This window comes from Ictalurus punctatus, chromosome 5 (assembly GCF_001660625.3).
Source record: "Ictalurus punctatus breed USDA103 chromosome 5, Coco_2.0, whole genome shotgun sequence".
Taxonomy (NCBI): domain Eukaryota; kingdom Metazoa; phylum Chordata; class Actinopteri; order Siluriformes; family Ictaluridae; genus Ictalurus; species Ictalurus punctatus.
In genome coordinates this window covers 11,796,467-11,815,569 of record NC_030420.2, presented here as the reverse complement: position 1 = coordinate 11,815,569, position 19,103 = coordinate 11,796,467, and the positions used below count along the sequence as shown (strand labels likewise).

Sequence of the window (19,103 nt, the reverse complement as noted above, 5' to 3'; positions counted from 1 at the left end):
ATTAATTTTCTATAACCGCAAAGGCTATGACCTAATGTCAGTAGCAAGACAAATCCCAGTTTTATACCACCCGTGGCAAAAATTATGGAATCACCACACATAGTGGATGTACACCTGGCTTTATTACTTCGTAGCAAATAAACAAATGACAGCTATGGCACAAAACTATTTTTGTTTCATAGCTCAACATTCTGGCTTTGTGAACATATTTTTTGGAATCACTCAATGTTGAGGAAAAAACATCAACAAAAAAATTACAGTTAGGACTTTGTTGCTCTGATGGAATGAGAAAAGTGTCCAAAATTTCAGTGTACACCTGTGCATTGATTGTTGAGGTCTCCCCTGGTCCTTTACCTGACATGCAACCCCATATCATAAATGAGTGGGTAAATTTGATTGTTTTCTTCAGGCAGTCATCTTTATATGTTTCATTAAAACGGCACCAGACAAAAAGTTCCAGCATCATCTCCTTAGCCAATCACTTTCAGCCAATAATCCACACTCCTTGATTGCTTCTCTTTAGCCCACTCTAACCTTGTATTCTTCTGTTTAGGTGTTACTGCTGGTTTCCATTTGGCTTTTTTATGTGTAAATCCCATTTCATTCAGCAGATTTCTTACAGTTCTGTCACAAACATTGACTCCTGTTCCCACTCATTTGTTTTTCATTTGTTTTGTTGTGCTTTTCTGTTTTCAAGGCATATTGCTTTGAGTTTTCTATTCTGACGCTTTGCTGTCTTCCTTGGTCTACCCGTATGTTTATCTTTTATAACCTTCCCATTTTAAGGTCTGTAAGCACTCTCTTTTAACTGCAGACTAATTTGCATTTTTAGACTTGTGCTTGTATTTGTTTTAGAAAAGCACATTACAAGGCAATTCCATGATTTGTTAATTTGCTACCAAGTAAAAAGGCCGGGTGAACATCTTCTAAGTGTGGTGATTCCCATAATTTTTGCCAGGGGTGTATTAAATCGCATATTAAATGTTCTAATATTTTTCTATAGTAGCAGCTCATTCACAGGGACGTATATGGAGGACAGCCATATAATTTAAGCATACCAATAAACAGAAGTAATAAACAGTGTTGTTATTTAACAAGGTAAAACACATAAACATTGTCCTGGTGAAGACCTCAGTAAGAAGATGTATTTAAGAGGACACAGTCAGTAGCAGCACCTTGAGGTAAAGCTGTTACTCAGTTATGTGGCAAGTATAATTACATTAAATGTCATTATATACAGATCAAAAGTATGATTCCTTGTTAATAAATAAAAAAAGTATTGTTGGCAAAATGCTGTGGTATAAGAGGAATAAACCATTTGGAGATGTGCACTTATAAGAAAATAATCAGCTCTGGGGTGGTAATGGCACTGGGCTTGCTTAAGAAGCAGCCTAAATAGTCTCTTACCTCCATGGTGTGGGTCTTTCCAGAAGACGTTTGTCCATAAGCAAAGATAGTGCCATTGTAGCCGCCCAGTACATCTGCATAATTGTGTGCACACACACACACACACACACACACACACACACACACACACACACACAAAATGCAAAAAATTTTACTTCCTTTTTGTCCCATTCCAGTTAGCGTTTCTGCGAGTTTAATTTGACAGTTCAGCACAATGCAGTGATGTAATTGCACTGACATGTGGTCATTAATTTCTCCATATACCTCCCCTGCTTGGTTAAGTCATCATTACCTAAGTGATGAGACCATCCTAAAATCGGATTGACTGATGAGTCATAGATCTCAGAGGTCTAGATCTGCTGTGTGTGGACATGTAATTCATGTTCTTAATGTACCTATATTAACAACTTGTCTCTCCTCATACACATACAGAGGAACTGCAGTTATGATAATCACTACACACATTTAAAAATCCAATGCTACTGAGATATTGACCTGTTATACTTATATACATACATACTGTAAAATGTATAAAGTTATTCAAGCATATTAGAAAATTCCACTTAAATCCATATAGACCTTTAGAAAAAAAGATTAAATATAGGACCCTAAATGGTTCTTGGTTTGGCCTTTAAAGGACATCCCTAAAGCTTTTATATAGAACCCTGTAACAAACTACAGCAGAGTGTTTCCCTATCAAAGAGAGCTACTAGTCAAATCTCTTTAGGAACGAAAAAGACAGAACTATTCAAAGAACCCTTGGCGAACTACTGAGTGTGTTGTAAGGGTTCTTCAAAGGTTCTTTGAAAGGTTAAAAGCTTTTCGCCTCCTAAAAAGGGTTGTACTGGGAACTCTTTCTGATAGAGACACTCTCTTAATGGGTTCTACAGAGAATCTTTAGTGTTAAAGAGGGCAGACCCAGAGAGCAACCAAATAACCCCTAAGGGTTCAAAATACTGCACATCACTTAAGCTTACTTACTCAAAACTGACAAAAATAAATAAATAAATAAATAAAACAAAAGTAGAACTTTTTCAATTTTAAAGTTTTTTCATGGTAGCATTTTCACCTTTATTTCACACTATGCAAGCAAGAACTAATGTCTTTGTAACAATACTTTTGAATGAATTTTTATTATAAAAGCATATGCTAACATATGAACAATTTTGCACTTACCTTTAACGATTTGCTTGGCACAGGTGTTGTACACCTGCTCTTGGGTGGTGTTGGTGGGAAACACACGATCAAATGCATAGGACTTTCCCTAAAAATGCAAGAGCCGCAGTCAGTCCAAAAATCATGCACATGCCTTAAGACCTGTCACTGATCCAAGAGAACCACATTATCCTCTCTATTTTCTGCATTTAGATTGCATAATCAATTCCAGTGTCTGTCCATGCAGGGAGCAGGCCTCATCTGAAGCCAATAAACTTTGACTAATTCAATGCAATAATTTACTCCCAAACAAAACAGAATCTACAACACAGAGCATCTGCACAGTACTGTCTCATTGCTGCCCTCCCAATCCCTCTACCCACCCTTCCTCAGTCTAATTCATAAATATAGTACCATCCATCCATCCATTTTCTATACCGTTTATCCTTCAGGATCGTGGGGAACCTGAAGCCTATCCCAGGGAGCAGTCACATACATTCACACACTCTGGACACTTTGGACATACCAATCAGCCTATCATGCACATCTTTGGACTAGGGGGAGAAAACCAGAGTACCCAGAGGAAACCCCCACAGGAATCAAAACCCCAACCCTGGAGGTGTGAGGCGAACATGCTAACCACTAAGCCACCATGCATCCTAATACGTTAGCGTTAAATTAATTGAAATAGGAGTCAACAAACCTGAGCTACAACTGGATGCACTTTCCTGTTTTTTTTCCTTTTCATTTCAGTTGCATTATTTAATTAAACTAAACATTTGAGGTCACCCTTCTTTAAACATCCATGCTGCACCACTGCCTGTTATATTCTAAAGCTTATTTAAGTGCGCTGCATTTTGACATCTAAACAATGTGATATATCCTGTATACATGAGTAAGTGGATAGGATTAGTATTAAACGATGTGATATTTTAACTGACCGGCTGGGATGAGCAAAGACAGTGACACATAGACTAATGTTAAACAAAAAAAAAAACCTCTAACACAAGCAAGGACAAGGCCGAGTCCAGTGCAGTGATAAAAGCCTCACTGCAAAGGTGAAAAAACATGCCCATGTTATACTGCATATTACAAAACAAACATACACACACAAACTAAAATATTATTATAGAAATGGTGAATAAAAAAGCGATGATTACGTCATCCAGGACGTCATCTTGACTGATGTTTTTGACTGAGTTCCAGCACTAGAATACGGCGTCTCAATAATAATAATAATAATAATAATAATAATAATAATAATAATAATAATAATAATAAAGGATCTAATTCAACAGGCTCAATAATTTGTGAAATTATGGGTTTGGAGGGAAAGAAATCATACCCCGATGATGACGGTGTCGTCTCCTTGAAACGTTGGGAGAAATTTGTCTCCTCGCAGAATCTCGGCCTGATTCAGAGGGCGAAAACGACACAGCACCTTGATGTTGCACTCTGAGATCGGCTCGGTCATCCTGGAAAACTGCGCTGGAACAGATCTGCGAGAACAAACAGGGAATTTTGCGATTCAAAGAAGACAAGTGGAAGGGCTATATCGAAGGGCTATATGGAAGGTCCTCGAATGCCGCAAACACTTGCTGCTGGGAAAAGCTGGCAAATTTCTCTGCTGACTTTCACTTGCGAAAAAAACTGATGAAAAATAATTTCCCCCCAGAATATATATATCTATATATATAGATATATATATATATATCTATATATATATATATTCGCTGTTGCTGTTGTTTTGTGTCTGCAGGCTGCGCGAGATGGCGGTCTATTAGCAGATGATGCTGCGAAGGATGCTGCGCTCAGTTTATAGCGGATGCGGAGGCCAGGGTGCGGTCTGCTGCGCGTACGGCGCCACTCAGGGTTGCCAGATCATCACAAACAACGTTATTTATCTTCCATGGTCTTATGCTGAACTTTAAACAAAGATCGTTCCCGCAGGACCAATCATGCTTACTCAATTCCAGTTGGCCTCTATTTTAATATTCAGTGTTATAAAGAGCTCTTGGTTTAGAACGATTGTCTGTTTTAGATTTGTTTGAGATCTTTTGAATTGTATATACTCGAGGACTGAAACTAAAGAATGCAGGCAAGTAAAGATAAGAAACCTGTTTATAAACCACCCGAGCTGTAGACTAGCTCATCAAAATGTTGAGATTTTATCTTTCAAGACAAAGCAATTTATTAATTCCGTTCCAGTGCGATTTTAAATATAACAAGTGAACGTATAAGCGCAATCTGGCAACCTGATACACAGGCAGTGATCGTGCAGCTCCAGTACAATGACAAAGCAAAGAGTTCAGCGAAGCGAAATATTGGGTAACTCATAGTAAGAAAATACCCTGTTTTGAATGATCACCCACAGTGCCCACATATGTCCTACCAGACGCAAAGGACTGCGTTAATACTTCATTTAGTCTAGGCTATATGGAAGCATTGAGATCAGTCTAAGGTGAAGGTTGTTATGGGGTGCAGGGCCTGGAAGAGAAGGGTGGGGTGATGGCCCTGTGGGTCTCACCTCTGCGTCGTGATGCATTGATTTGTATCAGATTGTGTGATTCTTTGAAAGATGAAACCCTTCTGAATCATGCTTTCTCGGAACCCAACACTGTGCAAGGAGGACGTTTAAGAGCATATTGATCTGAGCATATGGGGCTAAGAACACCTTATTAACCTCATTCCCTCACCAAAGAAAGCAATAGTGCTCACACATGTTAGGAAAGTGTTGCTGTTCTTAATTTCTCGAAACAATCCATGCATTTTCAATATACTAATTTATATACAGCACTGTGAGAACAAAGAAATAAACACTCCCATGAACACTCTTCGAATAATAATAATAATAATAGCAATAACCCTTATCACGCACAATCGCAAATCCTGGGTTAAATGTAACCCATTTGGGGTCATTTCATGAAAAAGGATAACAAGAACGCATTACCCGGTGATAATTAACCAGTCTTTGGGTTTTAAAAGCAACCTAGGAGTTGGGGTTCTACACATAACCCAGCAGCATGTGTTTAAATCAACCCAGCATGTGTTCTGTTGTATACAGCCCAAGGACTGAGTCAGTATGAAAGACTGCGTATATTACTGAAGGCAATATGTTTCTGAGGACATCTAGTGGCTGGCTGCAGTACAATCTTTAACCCCGTCCATTCCCATGCAAGTCAAAGGATAACAAGCCAAACCTCCATTTTAAGTTGCATCTCCACAAATTATTTTCAGAAATAAAAATGTCATTTTGCAAGTTTAGTTGACCTTGATATTTCCACAAATATCTTTCCATGATAAATGTTTTATTTATAGCAGTCATTTGATGATAATCAAATGGTTGAGAAGCAGATGGACAGTTTTGGGTGGACTGATGAACAGTTAGAAATGACAGTCTAGTCTCATGAACGTGCATGCACTGTCCAATATGCACCAGAAGCTCTTAATGAGACTACAGTCCAGTGAACGTCATTTGCCATCTTTCAAACTTTGTACCAAAGGTTTACAGGGTTTATATTTTACTGACATTTTTCATTGACATTTCTTTAAAATGTATTCAAGAAATGTAATTTATTTTGAATTCAATAAGCAGTTAAAGACTAGATAATTTTACTTATATATCAAACAAAACAGCTAAACCCTGCAGGGTAAAATACAGTTTTTAAATAGTTAAATACTTATCACTACACTTGCATATAAATAAATGTATAATTATCACCTATACACAACAAAAATAGATAAACCAACAACAATGACAGAATATATAAATTATGAACAGCATCTAATGGCAACCCAGACATTGGGATGTTATGCTGTGCTAACAACCCAAAAGTTGGGTTGACAATACTTCTACTACTACTACTACTACTACTACTACTACTACTATTGCTATTACTACTACTACTACTACTACTACTACTACTACTACTACTACTATTGCTACTACTACTACTACTACTACTACTACTGCTATTGCTATTACTACTATTACTACTATACTACTATTACTAATAATAATAACAATTAAAAATACAAAATATACCAAATCCCACTGCTTAACCCAACATTTTTTATAGATGTAATTTTTTTTTACACTTCTCTGAGCATAACTGTCATAATGTGTAACCAATAATTGCTTTATATTTTTACAACAGAAAAAAAACTGAGTGAGTGAATAAATGATGGACACATTAAAAAACCCTCATTAAAAACCTTCAGAAAAGCAGACAGGATAAAACTACATTTATAGGTGTTTTTTTTTTTTCCATTTGCTTGGACATGTTTGTACATTAAAAAAATAACAAGATTTTAAATGAAACACACCGGACATACATAACACCCAGCTCAGGACATTATTCCTCCCTGCCATCAGAGGTCGTGCTCTCGTGTTCTAGCTCAACCTCTGACCCACTGCAAAGTCTTGCCAATTAGTGTTGATTTTGACAGCAATTTTTAAATTTAGTCTTAGTCTTAGTCCTGTATAAATTGTACTTGATATATATATATATATTTTTAAATCATAATTAGTAAACCTTAGCTTTTTTACCAGGTGGTCCAAAGTCATTTAATACAGTTTTTTTTTTCCATCCTGCACAACTGACTGTCACTCTCCCCTTCAAACTCTTCTCTCTCTTTCTTGCCTTTTTTGACTATCAACAAAAATGAGTGACAACCTGTGTGAGTGCAATACAAAAAAAGATGATAATGGTACGGTTAAAGCCCATAGTGGATTGATGACAACTAAACACTTTACAAACATTACATATCTCTCTATGTAAATATTGACCAAGGTTTAGTATTTGTAATAAACATACAGGTTAACATAACTGTGGATATAATACTTAGCAGCCTATGAAAGTGAAAATAAATTAAGATGAATAAGGATGTTAAAAATAGATGAAACCTGGATCATTTCAGGTATGTGCACTAGCTTTATCCATATACAAATTTCTATTTTCGCATCTGTTAAAGTAACTGTTTCTGTATTTTGGCTCTGTTAACTTACCTGAGGTGGTCTGATTGGTCCTGTGAGGACATGCTGAAAGAGGAGCGTTCCCATTAACTGCAACCTGTAGGTATTATGGGCAATCAGGAAAGCGCTACATTGCACAACCACACACAGAATATATATGTGGAACTCGCTTTAGAAAAAAAAAAAAATTTATCTCCTTGTTTTTTGGTGACGAAAATAAAGAGAGATTTTGGTTAAGATATTATTTTTCTAAACTACATTTTAATCGACTCTTTTTTATTCAACAATATTGCATGTTCATATAGTCACAGTTAGTGATTAATGACATCGGTATCATCTCGTCATCATCTAATCTTTGTCATGGAAAAAAAGGTCGTCGATGAACATTTTTCGTCATACTGTAATTTTCATTAACACTATTGCCAATTCTAAATGCTGAGTCTTGTTCAGTCCTGTTTGCCTCTTATTTGTCTGTTTGATGCTGATTGTAATTTAAACCATACCTGCTCTGCCATTTTGGATTTTGATTTTGAATTATCTATTGGTGCTGTCAAGAAAGCTGTTCTGTATTTCTAAAATGTAAATGGTTAAGCATAGTGAAAACAAAAGGAAACTGTGCTTTAGAAAGTCTAAAATGCAACCAAAGCTTACTAAAACCCTTCATTGGCACTTCATTCAATATAGTATGAACGTTGCTAAACTTTGAATTAATAAACTCAATTGTTATTTTAACACAATATTCTTCAAACATGAATATTTTCTATGAGGGAATGCACCAAAATGCTTCCTTCCAACAGTTTGAGAGGTTGCTGGCTAAGAGCCACATTCTAATTAAGACAGCTAGCTAACTGCCTACACTGAGACAAACCTATTGTCTGATTTAACCTCCACTAAAAGTCAAAATGTTGGTAGAGACATTTCATGAAAGCTGGTAGGGTTTACACCATCCCAACCTAAATCTATGCCTACGGGTAAATACACTAGTACGGACTGCATGGATTAGATTTGTGTTTGCCAAATAGATGTCAAATTTATCTCGTAAGTATTTTAGAAGGGGTTATAAAACTCTGTATGAATTGACAGATTTAGCTTGGTTTAGGTAATATCGCTTTCTCTCTCTCTCTCTCTCTCTCTCTCTCTCTCTCTCTCTCTCTCTCTCTCACTCTGTGTGTGTGTGTGTGTGTGTGAGAGAGAGAGAGAGAGAGAGAGAGAGAGAGAGTTAGAAAGTATCTTAGTATCTTATTACCCTTCGTCATCCACCATCTGAGGCATTCACCTGTCTGAACCACTCAACATGACATACAGCCACACAAACATACTGTATGTCTATTTTAACGATTAGAACAACTGGTTTATAGTTCACATACAGTCAGAGGAGATATTTAGTATTACAACCACCACTGGACTGGACTTTAGGGACTTAATTATCTTGCTGTGGTACTTAAAAAAACAAAAAACCCTCAAAAAGCAACACCTTAATCTGACAGCTGGTTATTTCCCCAGAAGGTATGTGATGTGTGTTTCTATGTGTTTCTATGTATGTGTGTGCCTTTTTTGTGCCTTTTTTATCAGGCTGTTTATAACAGCCATAGCAGAACCTTCACTGAAAATACTCCATGACAAGCATTTAGTGAAAGGTTTGTTTTTATTTATGTAGAGAATATGTATGCTTGAAATACAAATTGTAATTTATATTGACTGCTTCAACTCTGTATGGCAGAAGATTCAAATTTAGCCGTGCTGAGGCAGAGTTTTGTCTGTGTGTGTCTGTATGTGTGTGTGTGTGTGTGTGTGTGTGTGTGTGTGTGTGTGTGTGTGTGTGTGTGTGTGTGTGTGTTGATTTGCATGAATGTTAGATGTCATAAGAAAGAAAATCAACAGATAATATGACATAAAACAGCAGCATATTTCTTTCTTGTCATTATTTTATTGTGTGTGTGTGTGTGTGTGTGTGTGTGTGTGTGTGTGTGTTATCAAATTATACAACAGCCACAGAGTCTGCTTACTACCAAAGTCCATACAAGATTAAATACTACACCATGGCTCAGTATGATCAGTAAGTACTCTTTTTTTTCTTTCTTACTTTTTTATAAACCAAACATACCAAAACACTGTTTGAACAAACAACTTCTGTACATACAGTCTTCTCTGAAAGTATTGGAACAGCAAGGCCAAGTCTATTATTTTTGCTACACACAGAAGTCATTTGGGTTTGAGATAAAAAGATGAACATGAGATGATAGATCAGAATTTCAGCTTTCATTTCCTAATATTTACATCTAGGTGTGTTGAACTTAGAACATGGCACCTTTTGTTTGAACCCACCCATTTTTCAAGTGACAAGTGTTTCTTGTTGCCCAGGTGTGCCTTGTTCATTGTTTAAGCAATGAATAGCTCTGAATGTCTACTCTTGTTTTGTGTCACCCAGGAACACGGAATTTATTGAAAAAATGATAAACCACCATGAAGGCTTCAGTGTATAGCAATGACCAGACTGGTCTGAGCTGACAGGGAGTCTATAAGAATTCAAATATCATGGGTACAGACTCACCGTAACTGGACAGTTGAAGACTGGAAAAAGACCAGGTGATTTTCAACTGTGCAGTTTCTGTGAGTCTATGCTCATGATAGTCTCCAATTCTTGTTCTTGGCTGACAAGAGTGGAACCTGATGTGGTCTTCTGCTTTTGTACCCCATCCACTACAAAGTTCGATGTTTTGTGCATGCTGAGATGCTTTTCTGCTCACCAAATTTGTAAAGGGTGATTATATGAGTTACTATATCCTTCCAGGCAGCTTGAACCAAGCTGGCCATTATCCTCTGAATTCTCTTATCATCAACAAGGCATTTCCACCCACAGGACTTCCGCTCACTCATTGTTTTTTGTTTTTCACACCATTCTGTGGAAACTATAGAGACTGTTTTGTGTTAAATTCCCAGTAGATCAGTAGTTTCTGAAATAATCAACCCAGCCAATCTGGCACCAACATCCATGCTACAGTTAAAGTCACAGAGATGATACTTTTCCCCCATTCTGATGTTTGATGTGAACATTAACTGAAGCTCTTGACCTGTATCTGCATGATTTTATGAACTGGGCTGCTGCCACATGATTCGCTGATTAGATAACTGCATAAATGAACATGTGTACACGTATTCCTATTAAAGTGGGCGGTGAGTGTATATAGCAAGTATACAATTATAAAATATATTTTGTTTGGGAAACTTGATGAAACATGGTCACAATCATAAAAATGTATTTAACTGGTCATTTGTGTCATTAAATTTAAATTATGTAAAAATAGGAAGAATGTTGGCGCCACATGTAGAAAGAAATTACATAAAAGTGAAAAGAAATATAATTTGTCTGAGCCATCAAGAGTGATGTCACAGTGCATTATTTCCCAGACAACATATAACCAAACCAGAAAGTTTGGCAAATGTCATTTGTTTATGCTGATATTAATGAGTTTATTTGAGACTTCACTGTGACAATACTGGGGATTGGTTTACATCGAACATAGCATTGCACGTGTTAACAGAAAATAACGATAGTAATAGTCTTTATGTTTATTTCAGACTTGAGGATAAGGACTCTCTGGATATCCATGATAACCCACCAGTACCTGATAATGTGGTCAAAGAGGATGACAACACTGTATGTATTATTGTATGTATTGTTTAAACACACACACACACACACACACACACACACAGACACACACGTGTATGTATATATATATATATATATATATATATATATATATATATATATATATATATATATATATATATATATATATATATATATATATATATATATATATATATGTATATATATATATATATATATATATATAGCACTTTTAACAATGGACATTGTCACAAAGCAGCTAGAAATCCAGCTGTAAATTTAAAATATATACATTTATCCCTAATGATCAAACCAGAGGTGACTGTGGAAACGAAAAACTCCCTGAGACAACATGAGGAAGAAACCTTGAGAGGAACCAGACTCAAAAAGTAACCCATCATCATTTGGATGACACTGGACAATGCGATTTTAATCAGTTTTCTTCTATAACTGTATACTATAGAGATAAAAAGTGCTAATTGTGTTAACAGGAACTTGAGTATGAGCATCAGAGTCATTTCTGAATTTATTATAGTTTTAACTTTAAGTCTATAGTATCAAACTGAAGTAATTAACTGTTCAATGATGGAGACTGTAAAGCAAACTGTTCTTAGCAATTCTAGTCCTAAGTTTATCCAAGGGAGAACATCCACAGCCATCTTTATGATTTCTATGTGGCACCATCCAGAGTAATCTCATGGTGAACTTTAGGCTGTCCAACATCTGTGTTGTCTCAGAATCTATAATTAAACCATTAAAACCCCCCCCCCCCCTTTTCTCACTCTCTCAGGTATATTTTGTGTATGATGAAGAGGTAGAGGAAGAAGAGGCTCCCCCTCCCCCGACTCCTGAGCCTGTGGTCCAAGTGAATGACAGGCCACATAAGTTTAAGGATCACTACTGCAAGAAACCCAAGTTCTGCGATGTCTGTGCTCGAATGATTGTCCGTGAGTCTTTGGCACACATTGTTCCTGTGTAGTGATACAAGGAGGTACAGTGGCCTGTTTTGTTCAGGCCCCCTAGTGGTGTAGAATAGTGGCAATATCAACAAATCCACGTCATCTTCCAAAGTAATAAATTATCTTTGCAGATATGAAATTTGAGCTTTGTCTGTCTTTTTGGGGTGGAGCACTCTGAACAGATATGTCCTCTCTGGACTTGTTCACAGCCTGGCAGAACTCTTGATGTAATGTGGCCAAGTATTTGGGACATCACAAACCAAATATTTTTTACTGTCAAAAAATTGTGTTCCAACAAGGCAACAAAAAATACAGTTGATGGATAGAAAAAAAATATTGGGTTTAGTTTATTTATGAAACATTTGAAAACCATTATCTACTTTCATTTATGTGAGTAGTCATTGGTGTACAGTGCTTAAATTCAGGGACAGTAAGTCCCCAAATTTTTTTTAAATTATTTTTTTTTTATTTATTACTAAAAACAGGAATTTACCCTATTAATTTTGCACTCAGAACAAACAGATTAAAGCAACTTGATATAGTGAAGGAATCAGCATCCAGACCTGGCACACATACAATAGCTGAATAACTGTAAAAATAAATAAATAAATAAATAAATAAATAAATAAAAAATAAAAAAACAAAAATCATCTCATGACATCAGTATCTGGAGTACAGAGACTCAGAGTTGTCCACTTCTGGTATAAAGCTTATATTACTGCGAAGTATGTGTATGATTAGTGGCAGAGGCTGAAATGTGATATAATTTCACATATAATGTGAGATAATTTCTAAAAAGATGATACTGTGCAACACATTTTATAAAATGTGATTAGGAATGTAATACAAATGGTCAGTAGCATTGGAATAACTTATTAACCTTTTAGCACATACTGTAATTCAGTTCACTAATGATTCAGCACCTCATTTCTGCTTCACTACAATGTACATTTTAAAGGTAAGCTCATGTCTCCTTTTTTTTTTTTTTTTTTTTTTTTTTTTGCTTCTGAGGGTTAAAAAGATCATTATTTCCAATGTAAAATTAGTTGTTCACAGCATTCTGCAATATGTAGCTCAGCATGTGTTTGACTGAGCTTTCACATTCATCTGCAAACAAACCCACAAATATGTCTGCCAAGAAGCCATCATTAAGGATTTTCAAGTGTCTTAATACAGTACACTGTAAATTTGTCTTCGGACATGGTTGGATATGGTTAGCTTTTTTTTAACCACTCTAATCCCTCTATCTCTTTTCTTCTCAGTCAATAACAAATTCGCCCTGCGCTGCAAGAACTGCAAGACCAATATTCATCATGCATGTCAATCCTATGTGGAGTTCCAGAGATGCTTTGGCAAAATAGTGAGATATCATTCATCAATATGACAAATTCATTCAGATCTCTGTGCCCGATACTGTAGCATGATGGCCATTACACAACATTGAAAGTTGGACATTTGAATGCTTTATTTATTTTAGCCCCCAGGTTTCAGGCGAGCATACAGCTCCCCGTTGTATGATCAGGAGATAAATAACCCTGGTGAGTATCACATTATTAAAACTATCTATGGTGTCGTTTAAATGTATTAGGGCAATGATGTCTAAACAGGTTCAATTCATTAACGCATTCAGGCTTTACCTCACTTATATTGCCAAATGTATGTGGACACCTAACCATAACACCTAAATAAGGGTCTTCCTCAAACTTTTTACACAAACTTAAAAGCACATAATTGTATATGATCTCGTTGTATGCTGTAGCTTTAAGATTTACCTTCACTATAAGAGGCCCAAACCTGTTCCTGTATGACAATACCCCCGTACACGATGTGAGGTCAATGAAGACATGGCTTATCAAGGTTGGAGTGGAAGAACTAGAGTGGTCTGCACAGAGCCCTGATTTTGGGAAAACCTTTGGGATTAATGGGAACACCAACCTTGCACAAGGCCTACTTGCTGAACATCAGTGCCCAACTTCCTGTGCTCTTGTGGCTGAACTTGTGGAGCACAAATCTCCACAGCCACACTCCAAAATCTACTGGAAAGCCTTTTCAAAAGAGAGGAGGCTATTATAGCAGCAAAGAGGGAACAACTCCATATTACTGTCCATGGTTTTGGAATGGGATATTTAGTACTCAGACATCCACATACTTTTTGCCATATACAGTGGGGGAAATAAGTATAGAGCTCGTCAACATTTTTTTCAGTAAATATATTTCCAGTCAGGTTATTCACATGAGATTTTCACCAGACAGACATCTGGTGAAAATCTGCAAATATAAAGAAGAAATCTGCAAATATAAAGAATTCACAACATTAAAGTCCATAAATAAAGCTATGTGCAATAAAGGGGAATGACACAGAAAATAAGTATTGAACACGCTAAGAAAAAGCAGTTCTCCAGGGCAAGGTAAGACAAGGAACCAGCTGAAAACTGTAAGTAGTTAGAAAGTAATTATACCTTCTATCTGTGCAAATTAATATCAGCTGGGTTAGTAAATTGATGGTCTATAAAAAGGCTTTTTGTTACCAAAGTGTCAGACAAGAAACATCTCATGATGGGTAAAAGCAAAGAGCTCTCCCAAGACCTTCAGAACCTTATTGTTGCAAAACATATTGATAAAATCAGATACAGATGTATTTCAAAACTTCTGAATCTTCCAGTAAGCAATATTGGGGCCATTATCCGTAAGTGTAGGCAACATCACTCCGTCATCAACCAGCCATGGACAGGAGCATGGTCAGAAGAGTAGCCCAAAAGCCAAGGACCACTTGGGAAGAGCTCCAGAAACACTTGGAGGCATCAGGTACCATTGTCACAGAGAAAACAATAGGCAATGCACTTTAGCATGTCCTCTATGCACGCTCATCCTTTACTAAAGACTCCTTTACTAAAGAAAAGGCATGTCAAAGCTTGGTTAAAATTTGCTACAGCTAATTTGGACAAGCCTGTGAAATACTGGGAGAGTGTAGTCTGGTCAGACAAGAGCAAAATTAAACTTTTTGGCTGTCATATGTTGTGGATAAAAAATGTCATAAAATAAACATAAGGGAGAAGAAGGAAAAAACGGGCACCTAGACACATAGAAGCGGGATTAGGCGGACATTGACAGATTGGAATTACGAGCAATTTAAGAGCAGTAATAGTCAAAAAAAAGTCAAAAAGAAGTGTACGAGCTGAGGAGTGCTAAACACACACACACACACACACACACACACACACACACACACACACACACACACACACACACACTTGTACAGTCAAGGGCGGGCAAGTAGACACAACATACATACACACACACACTCTCTCTTCCTCATACACACACATGAATAACTTTAATAATATCTTATAGTAATAGAGAAACTCTATAAAAAAACAGAATAGTAGGATATGCAGGACAGTAGAACTGTAATGATATTAAGAAGTTGGAAGTACAGTAAACCGCTTTTCAAGTAGTATAAATATATATAAACTAAGAAATATAGTGCAAATATGAAAATTAATTATAAACGAGAAATACAGGAAAAAAAGGAAAATATAACTTACTCATGGTTCAGGTGGTGAAGATTGTCGTCTCGCAAGGAAAGTCATAATTTTTAGAGAACCATGAAGAGAGCCAGTTATAAGGGTGGCTGGGTCAAACTGCCCCCCCCCCCCCCCCCCCTCGAGATAACGATAAGACCAAGGTCCTTCCCGGTTGTTTAGTCGTCTTGTCTACGTCATTTTTTTTACCTAGGGAATTGAGATTCCTGGTTTCTGACCACCTAGGTAAATGAGAATCCTGGTTTCTGACCCCCTGGGTAAATGAGAATCCTGGTTTCTGACCACCTAGGTAACTAGAAACTCTGGGTTTTTGTTTCCTGGGTTGTTGGAAATGCCTGGGTTCTGATTTTATGTGTAAATTAAAACCCCTGGTTTCAATTCTATGGGTAAGTGAAATAGGCCTTTTCTGGAAACCTATGGGTTATCTAGTGTGTAAATACAGTATAAATACTGGAGCTTAAGCTCAGGGTAGGGGGATCACTTTTGAGAATTCTCATCGGTGTGGATCTCGTGTGGTGGAATGGAACAATAAAGCTGGACCCTTGCTTCTTCTCACTCACGGCTGGTGTATTTTTTCTATCTCCAACTGGTCTCAGAGGTAGATGTGAGTATTGGCTTCTAAGTAGAATTTTAAATGTTTTTGGGTAATAGGCTAAATTCGAGCCAACATTTGGCACCCCAGATGGGACTGGGCTAAGATCTATATGTCTGGAATCTCTCCCGTGGGACTTCGCTCTCTAAGCAACAGACAGGCCATATAGGAAAAGGCATTGCAGATGCCTGTTATTTCAAAGCTCTGTTTTAGTGGTCTGTTGCTACGACTGAGAAGCCCCGGGGTGGGAAGAAAGACTAAGTGGGTCTCCAAAAGAACCTTGAGTGAGTGAGAAGAGGTAAGAGAAGTGTAGATTGTAGAAGATTGTACTTATTGTAATTGTATAAGGTTCATAAGACTGTGTAAGGATATGGTATATGTGTTGTGTGAGTGAAAGTCCTGCAATACCGCTGGAGGAAGGGAAAAAAGGTAGAAAAAAGAGTAGAGAAATAGAGAAATACTCCAGGGCTGGGATAGAAAGCAGGTGGAAAATGATGCCTCAGACCCCAGATACCGGCTACTAGACTAGACTAGCAGTCTAGTGGCGGCTGCATTGGTGGGGACCCCTAATACCGCTGGAAAAGGATTAGATAAAAGATAGATAGATTAGATTCCAGGGCTGGATAGAGAGGGGAATAAATCCTGGGCCCAGGTCCGGGTCGTGCAATACAGCATGCCCGGTGTATGAATGGAACATGTACTAACAAATGTGTGTGCTTAAAATATATGTGCTTATAATATGAGTGTGGTGTGAGAGCGTGTAAGTTTTGGAGACAGGGAAAAAGTATTTATTAGTGCTCTGAACAAGAGCTCCATACATAAAGAGGTATGTGTGTTGGATAAGTTGGATAAGATTTAGGGAAAAAGAAAAAGGGGAAAAAAAAAAGGAGAATAATAATAATTTTTTTGAAAAAGTTGTATTTAATTTATGTGACTGTAAGCTTCATACATACGGAGCTGGTGTGAAGGCGCTTTATATTCTGAGACCACAATGGTGTGTATGTAATAACTAAATATGTGTAAGAGAGTGTGTGACACAATGTGTATGTGAGCGCGCCGATGTTGTTGATAGAAAGGGGTGTATGTGTGTGTCCCTATCTGTTTTTATCTGGGCAAGCAGGCCTGTCTTCTGTGTGGAAAGGAAAAAAGGAAAAGAAGAAAAATGTGTGTGTGTGCACACTTCAGATTGAGCTGACTAATATAGAACAGTGTGAGATTTTTGTTTTTAAATTTGTTTTAATGTTTTGAATCTGATATGGACTTTCTGTGAGTCGGGTGTGACTGTGTGTATTATAACTTTATTGGTATCAATAACTGCTGTTTTAAAAATTGGAGGAGCATGCAAGAATTGTAAACAAAAAAAAAACAAAAAAAACATTTTTTAAAAAATATTTTAGGCATCTGTCAGACTGCCCATTGGGTGAATAAGAACTTCCAGACCAGTAATATATAACAAAATTGTTGAGAAATCAGGGAGTCAGTCCATTGGGACCTTTTCATTTATATTCCATAAATTATGAAGGTGTTGTTCAGTTAAATGACAAATAATAATACAATTTAATTTTTGTTTAATTACCCAAAATTGGGTAATGTTGAATAGGTAAATATTATGTCTAAGAATATTGTAAACATGTAAGAATTGTCTGTTGTGTGGGGCTGTGTGAATTACCTAAAGTTAAACTTAAAACTTATAAGAGTAATTGAATCATTTAACTTAATTAATTAATCATCATAAGTAAATTGAATGTATGTACTCTGAGTGTATGTGAGTCCCTAGGGAGGCTGGCTGGGCCAAGTACCGACGGAAGGGAAAAGCGGGCATAAATCGGTACGAGATAGGCTAAGCAGGCGGGAACAACAGGACAAGGTAGGAGGAAAACATTTGGCTGTGAGGCATAACTTAGTGGATTTAGGGGGTGTGTACGACCGACTCTAAGGGCTGAGAGGTGTGAGACACGACCAGAGTTATGGCTGAATGTAAGAAAAAGATGAGCCCGATAGAGAGGGTGATAAGCAAACACTGTACAGATGAGAAGGACATTAGGCATTATTGTAAAAAATGGAGTGAGAAGACTAGTGGTGAGTGGAAATGGCCCGAGGAAGGTACTTTTGATGAACAGCTATGCCAGATAATGAAAGAGAGATTAGCTGTATGGAATGAACAGAAAAAAGGCTTGAGAGTGAGGGAGAAATGTGTGAAGACAGAGAAGATAGTGGACTGGTTTGTGGAGGCAGGGAAAGAAGAGAAGGAGAAGGATAGGCGGCAGAGAGAACGAGCAGAGGCGGTGATACGGAAGAAAGAAGAAAGGGAAGCAAGCCTAGGAAAAAAGATAAAAGAAGCCATTCAGGAGGAATTGGCCGAGGCCCCGCCCTCATATAATCCTCAGTACCGCCCTCCAGTGAGACCTGTCGGAAGTGCCCCACCCGCCGGGCTCTACATGATGCAAGACCTGGAAGACAGAGAAGATGAATGGAAGGAAACTGAGGTGGACATACAGGGAACATTCACCGGATACCAAACAATGAGGCATCGCATGCGGGAGGATGGAGAACCTATCAAAATGGAAGAAGGAGCTGCCGAATACGAGGATAGAACCCCGGTTGAGAGCGAAAGCCCACGGCTGGACCTCCCACAGGTAGGCAACAAGGAGAGGGACAGGGAACTACAGGAGTATATGAAAAACTGGACCCGCACTCCGGGGTGGCCGGAGCACAGGGAGATTCCCCCCAGCACTAGCACCCCGAGGCCAGGGTCACGGCCGATGGTGCACAAGCAAAAAGACAAGGAACTGGAGGAAATACAGGAGCAGGAGGGGCATGGGACCAGGGGCAATCAAGA

At 37.6% G+C, this 19,103-nt stretch overlaps 2 protein-coding genes across 4 annotated transcripts in view; one reads left to right on the top strand and one right to left on the bottom strand.

Moving 5' to 3' along the window:
• Window positions 1–4,358, bottom strand: part of kif5aa (kinesin family member 5A, a) — a 28,559-nt gene extending 24,201 nt beyond the window's left edge. For both annotated transcript variants that reach the window (XM_017467353.3, XM_017467354.3), the window contains exons 1-3: window positions 3,908–4,358; window positions 2,584–2,671; window positions 1,408–1,481 (exon numbers count right to left, since the gene is read on the bottom strand). In XM_017467353.3, the coding sequence (XP_017322842.1) occupies window positions 1,408–1,481; window positions 2,584–2,671; window positions 3,908–4,036 (291 nt within the window). In that variant the 5' untranslated portion in view covers window positions 4,037–4,358. The remainder of the gene's footprint in view (window positions 1–1,407; window positions 1,482–2,583; window positions 2,672–3,907) is intronic.
• Window positions 4,359–8,810: 4,452 nt separating this feature from the next.
• Window positions 8,811–19,103, top strand: part of stac3 (SH3 and cysteine rich domain 3) — a 29,672-nt gene continuing 19,379 nt past the window's right edge. The window contains exons 1-6 of one of the 2 annotated variants that reach the window (XM_017467388.3): window positions 8,811–9,043; window positions 9,527–9,593; window positions 11,117–11,207; window positions 11,962–12,118; window positions 13,393–13,490; window positions 13,608–13,668. In XM_017467388.3, coding sequence (XP_017322877.1) covers window positions 9,577–9,593; window positions 11,117–11,207; window positions 11,962–12,118; window positions 13,393–13,490; window positions 13,608–13,668 — 424 coding nt within the window. In that variant the 5' untranslated portion in view covers window positions 8,811–9,043; window positions 9,527–9,576. The remainder of the gene's footprint in view (window positions 9,044–9,526; window positions 9,594–11,116; window positions 11,208–11,961; window positions 12,119–13,392; window positions 13,491–13,607; window positions 13,669–19,103) is intronic. The other variant, XM_017467389.3, reaches the window with a different exon arrangement.